Consider the following 5,438-nt stretch of genomic DNA (forward strand, 5'->3'; position numbering starts at 1 on the left):
TCGTGTGTGTGTGTGTGTGTCTGTCTGTCTGTCGTGTGTGTCGTCTGTGTGTGTGTGTGTGTGTGTGTGTGTGTGTGTGTGTGTGTGTGTGTGTGTGTGTGTGTGCACTTTTGTGACTTCTTTGTGTGACAGTGTGCGTACTTTTGCATGTGTGCGTACTTTTGCATGTGCGCGTACTTTTGCATGTAAGTGTACGTGGTTGTTAAACTTTGGCTGTGGTGTGTGACATGCGTGTCGCTCAGCTTCCCTGTTCGCGTGGTCTCCCACACTCCCCAGCCTTTTTGGGTTCCTGGCGGGGTTTCATCATGTTCTTTTTCACCATGCTCTTGTGTGTTTGGCACGTGCAACTGCAGCTGTGCGATGTCGTCTTGGCCATGCTTCGCCAGTACCTCAGGTGCGTTGGCAGTGTGTGTATGTCACGCGCATTCACTTGCTTTGTCCCTGTATGCCGTGCTTATTTCCCCCAATGCACCCCCTCGCCCGTTTTGTACGCTCACGCTTTCCAACATGTTCCCGTTCCCCTGATTTCTCCGTTCCCTCTCTGCCTATGTCGACCAGCGAGAACGTGGAGAGTGGAGACGAGTGCTTGTTCCCCCTCATCGACTACGCTTTGAATTTGGACATTGCCGATATCGGTGCCGATGATGCATGCCGCTCTCGTCCACACCGCTCGTCATCTTCACCACCGCCATCATCATCATCATCACTTGCACGGCCACGGCCATCGCCCAAACTTGACACAGCGTTGCGAAGGGCCCTCATTCATATTGACCACATGCACAGTCCAAAGACGTATTTTAAGTTCCTCCGCCAAGTGCGTTGTGTGCGTGTTGTGTATGTGTTGTGTATGTGTGTTGTGTATGTGTTGTGTTGTATGTTGTGTGTGTGTGTTGTGTGTGTGTGTTGTGTGTGTTGTCGTTTTTCGTGTGCGTGTTTGTGTCGCATACGATAGTTGGGACACTCACGTGACGCGTTCGACACCTGTGTGACGCTTGTGACGCTGTGCAAATGCCCTGTCTCTGTGATGCCGCTTTGTGACGACTGAAGGCTTGCGCGGAGACGACTGTCATGGGCCATCTTACCACCTGGGTACGGCTCGCGTGTACATGTGTGCCCGACCCACTGGTTGTGTTGAACACAACGTTTTGCACACCGCATCATCGGTGACTTTCAGTCCACCTCTCTCCTTCAATCGCTGACTCACGGGCACACGTGCACACTTTTTGCTTCGTCGAATGTGTTACATTACATTACATTACATTACAGCACAACGTAATCTATCTTGTGATTGTAGGAGAACCGGCAGATGTCGGGGAATTTCTGAAGCGTTTGCGGACGCAGCACGTTGATCTAGATGCAAGAGGACGGCCATGCAAGGTAAACCGCACACAAGAATTGCCACCTGCACTCGCTGCATATGCAACCTCGGAGGCAACTGATTGTCACTGGCACGCACACTCACTCACTCACTCACTCACTCACTCACTCACTCACTCACTCACTCACTCACTCACTCACTCACTCACTCACTCACTCACTCACTCACTCACTCACTCACTCACTCACACACACTCTCTCACTCACTCACTCACTCGCCCACTCACTCACACTCACTCACTCACTCACTCACTCACTCACGCTGGGTTCAAGGAACGAATGGCCAAGGTGCTTGTGGACGACGTTGTAGATGAAAGCAACGAGCACACCGGTGCTGTGGTCGCACCCTCGCCATCCTCATCATCATCATCACCAGCATCGTCGAAATCATCGTCGTCATCGGCGACGTCGGGGTGGAAGCAGCTGCACCACATGAATTCAACAGCGGCAGGGACCTTCACCCGCTCATCGCACGCCTCCCAAGCGGCACTGCACGCCTACCTTCAGAGCAGCTACTGCATCCATCTCAGCACAGACTCCTGAGACACGTGTGTGTGTGTGTATTGTGTGTGTATGTGTGTGAGTTGCGTTGTGGGAGACAAACAGCAGTGCAGCTGTTTTGAACGCCGCGCGGCAGCACAGATCTTCATTGCCGACAGCATAAAATATGACAATGCAATTGTTGAAATTTGCTGTAAAACATCACCAAAATAGCGCACAACCGCAACAGAAGCAACCACCGGAGCAAGCATTCTTGCGCCACCAACCAATACACAAACAAGCAAGCAAGCAATACGGGAACCACACCATCACCATCGATCCGTTCGTGCCCATTTCTTCGATTGTGTTTTTGTTTGTGCAGCCAACCACACAACAGCCAACCACACAGCAGATACACGCTTTGTCAAGCTCCAACAGCCAGCCGAAGGTTTTCTCTCCGCCTTGTGGTGCCAGACATGAAGTTTGGAGCACGCATCGAGGCCGAGGCCGCTCGAAGCGGGCAGCCACACAAGTACTTTGCTTACAACACCATCAAACAACACATCAAGTCTAAGGATATCTCTGCTGTACAAAAGAACCTCCACCTCGAGGTGTGTGTGTGTGTGTGTGTGTGTGTGTGTGTGTGTGTGTGTGGTGTCGTCAAACCAAACCCGATGCACCCAACAAGCTGCCTTTGAGCCAGGATTGTTGGTTTCCTGACCCGCGCTGTTGTGTTTGCATTTTGGGACAGATGGAAAAGGTGGAGCACCACTTTCGCCAGGAAGAGTTTGACTGCATGCGCACCTTCAACGAGGTATGTACGCGAAGGTACCAACCACTCGGCGGCGGCTGCTGCTTGCCAACTCCTCGTGTCATGAGCCTAAATCACGAGCCAACCACGCATTTCCTTTGTGGCTCACCCATTCTCTTCTTCTCGTGCATGCGCACATGTGTACGCACCCCGGTAGCTGCAGAAGCAGAGCTGGAACTGTGCTGCAGTCAGGGAATCGGCCATTGCCTCGTTGGAACGCCGCATCAACCAGCTCGTCGGTGCGTGTGTGTGAGTGTTGTGAGCTTGTGTGTGTGAGTGTTGTGAGCTTGTGAGTGTTATGAGCTTGTATGTGTGTGTGTGTGAGTGTATGTGTGTGAGCTTGTGTGTGTGACCTTCTGTGTTCCCCCTTCTCCTCCCCCCCCCCTCTTTCTCTCTGCCCCTACGTTTATCTCTCCCCCCCCCTCTCTCTTTCTTTCTTTCTCTCTCCCTGTATCTATATCTCTCCCAACTTCTGTATGCAGTGGCGACGTTGGTGCTCATCACTCTCGTGTCTGCTTTGTGAAACGGCAGGGTTTGGGCAATGGAACTACACGGCGGTCGAGAAGATCACGAAGAAGATTCGCCGTCGGCTAGGCCAGGGCATCCTCCCCGATACAAGTACATTCATTCTCAACTGCAATGCCTGTACCTGTGGTGCTAAAGCGTCGGTTGCATGTGCGGTCCATGTGGCCGCAACAGCTCGTTCCTTCTTACATCTTGTTGCATTTCCTCTCTTCCCCCCTTTCCTGCCTTCTCCATTGTCTGCCTGTCTGACTTTTTCTCCTCCTTATTTCTCTCCTCGCCCCTCCCTCCCCTCCTCTTCTGACTGTTCTCGTGTCAGCGTTCCCTCACCTCCCCCCCCCCCTCTTCGGCCCATCACACGCCATGACCGCCATTGCTATGACACAGCCTCTACGATGCTTGAGCAGTGGTACCCGTATGTGTCCATGGAGCCTGCTCGCATGCTGGCCATGCTGCAAGACCTTCCCGCCCGCCCAGACACCGGCACATCCTCCCGTAGCGACGACAATGACATCAGCAGCGCGGCTGACTGCCACGGTGATGATGGTGACAGTACCTGCAACGGCGATGGTGCGCACGATGGTGAGCGGGATGAGGATGCAGATCCAGCAGCAGCAGCAGCAGCGGGACGCGTGGTTGGAGTGCACAATGGTGGCGGGCTTGATGGCAGTGCGATGGATTCTCATGGTGAAGGGGATGATGCACGGGAATCAGGCATTGATGAAGAAGAAGACCTGGAGCACGAGGACACAGCGCACTCTGCAGCGCACGCCGCTGACACACCAGCGACAGTGGCGACAGTGAGACGGCGACGAGTCAACCGAAACGACAGCACAAAGCAATGTGATGATGACAACAGAATACGGTCGCCGGCGCTCACCCGCGGCGCGGCCAAACCAAGCGGCACAACACACACAGGTGGCAGCAACACCACTGCTGCAGCGAACGCGACCAGCGGGGCCACCGCGACCCCTGCGATACACTCTACACCAGCGAGCACGGCACAGGCAACGCGCACGGACGAAGCATCGGGTGGTGAGGAGAGCGACGCAGAGGTGTCGGCCACAGGCTGCCCCGTCTGCCTATGCACACGCATGCGCGAGCCTGCGCTGTGCTCGTGCGCGCACACGTTCTGCTTCGACTGCATCAGCCAGACGGAGACGTGCCCCGTGTGCCGGAAGCGCCACTTCTCCACGTTTGTCATTGCGGGCAGCGGGGATGTGGTCACGGTGGACAGCGCGTGGCAGTCGGGCGACGAGTCACCGTCGGTGATGGCTGCAGCCCTGCGCCGTGTTCGCGACATCATCTGGTATCTGGTGGTGCTGGTGGTGCTGCTGCCGTTTCTCGCGGCGCTGTTTGCGCTTGGCTTCATGTGGTCTGGCGCGCGCGAGCTCATTGACGCCATTCGCGGCAAGCAGACGGTGTACCCGGTGCCCCTCAGCTACAAGAAGCTGCCGTTGATAGCGCCCCACGGTCTCACAACCGCGCCCCCGCCCTGGTCACAGCCCACGCTTTGGGAGTGATGGCGTGCTAGAGTGCTTTTGAGTGCATGTGTGTGTGGGTGTTTGTTGATCTCCCCTTCTGCTCCCTTTAAGTATTGTGCCGTGTGGTGTGTATGTTTGCACACTTGTACATGCGTTGTGTGCGCAATGAGAGGATGTACCTCGCACCCGGGGTGCCGTGCGCGTGTGCACGTTAATGTATGCCACAATTTTGTTTTATTTGCGCCCGCTGCAGTGTTTGGTTACATTTGCTTTGCATGAACGCGTTCCGGTATCATGCGTCGCTTTCACTCACGTGTGTGTGTGTGTGTGTGTGTGTGTGTGTGTGTGTGTGTGTGTGTGTGTGATGTGTGTGTGTGGTGTACTGCAGCCTGAATAGAACACGCAACAACAGTAGTGTGGTGCAACGTCATCAAAACAACGCGAAACACTGTGTGTGTGTGTGTGTGTGTGTGTATGTGTGTGCGTGTGTGTGTGTGTGTAACAACGGGTGACCGTGGGTGGCACGGTTCAGCAGTAAGCGCGGAAGAGGGTTGTGTCTGCCTTTGCCTCGACGGTGGCGGCGGCGTCAGCGGCGATGAAGAATGTCGACCCGCGCGGTGCGGCCAACGACCCGCCCTGAGACAGTGATGATGATGGTGGTGGTGGTGGTGGTGGTGATGGTGCGTGCGTGTGTGCGTGCGTGTGTGTGTGTGTGTGTGTGTGTGTGTGTGTGTGTGCGTGCGTGTGTGTGTGTGTGTGTGTGC

At 55.1% G+C, this 5,438-nt stretch overlaps 3 protein-coding genes across 3 annotated transcripts in view; 2 read left to right on the forward strand and 1 right to left on the reverse strand.

The window, feature by feature from the left end:
* Positions 1–1,920, forward strand: part of PTSG_02011 (uncharacterized protein) — a gene marked incomplete at both ends in the record, with an annotated part of 2,609 nt that extends 689 nt beyond the window's left edge. Inside the window, 5 exons of the mRNA XM_004997942.1 lie at positions 354–394; positions 559–814; positions 1,048–1,089; positions 1,267–1,377; positions 1,651–1,920. Coding sequence (XP_004997999.1) covers positions 354–394; positions 559–814; positions 1,048–1,089; positions 1,267–1,377; positions 1,651–1,920 — 720 coding nt within the window. The remainder of the gene's footprint in view (positions 1–353; positions 395–558; positions 815–1,047; positions 1,090–1,266; positions 1,378–1,650) is intronic.
* A 413-nt stretch (positions 1,921–2,333) lies between these two features.
* On the forward strand, positions 2,334–4,713 carry PTSG_02012 (uncharacterized protein; the record flags this gene model as incomplete). The annotated part of the gene is made up of 5 exons (XM_004997943.1): positions 2,334–2,468; positions 2,609–2,671; positions 2,826–2,907; positions 3,200–3,286; positions 3,578–4,713. 5 exons carry the CDS (start codon positions 2,334–2,336, stop codon positions 4,711–4,713), a joined length of 1,503 nt encoding a protein of 500 aa, XP_004998000.1.
* Positions 4,714–5,202: 489 nt separating this feature from the next.
* PTSG_02013 (mannose-6-phosphate isomerase) overlaps positions 5,203–5,438 on the reverse strand; it is a gene marked incomplete at its 3' end in the record, with an annotated part of 2,891 nt that continues 2,655 nt past the window's right edge. The window contains exon 8 of the mRNA XM_004997944.1: positions 5,203–5,310. Coding sequence (XP_004998001.1) covers positions 5,203–5,310 — 108 coding nt within the window. The remainder of the gene's footprint in view (positions 5,311–5,438) is intronic.

The sequence above is a fragment of the Salpingoeca rosetta genome (assembly GCF_000188695.1).
Source record: "Salpingoeca rosetta unplaced genomic scaffold supercont1.3, whole genome shotgun sequence".
In the NCBI taxonomy this organism is placed as follows: Eukaryota; class Choanoflagellata; order Craspedida; family Salpingoecidae; genus Salpingoeca; species Salpingoeca rosetta.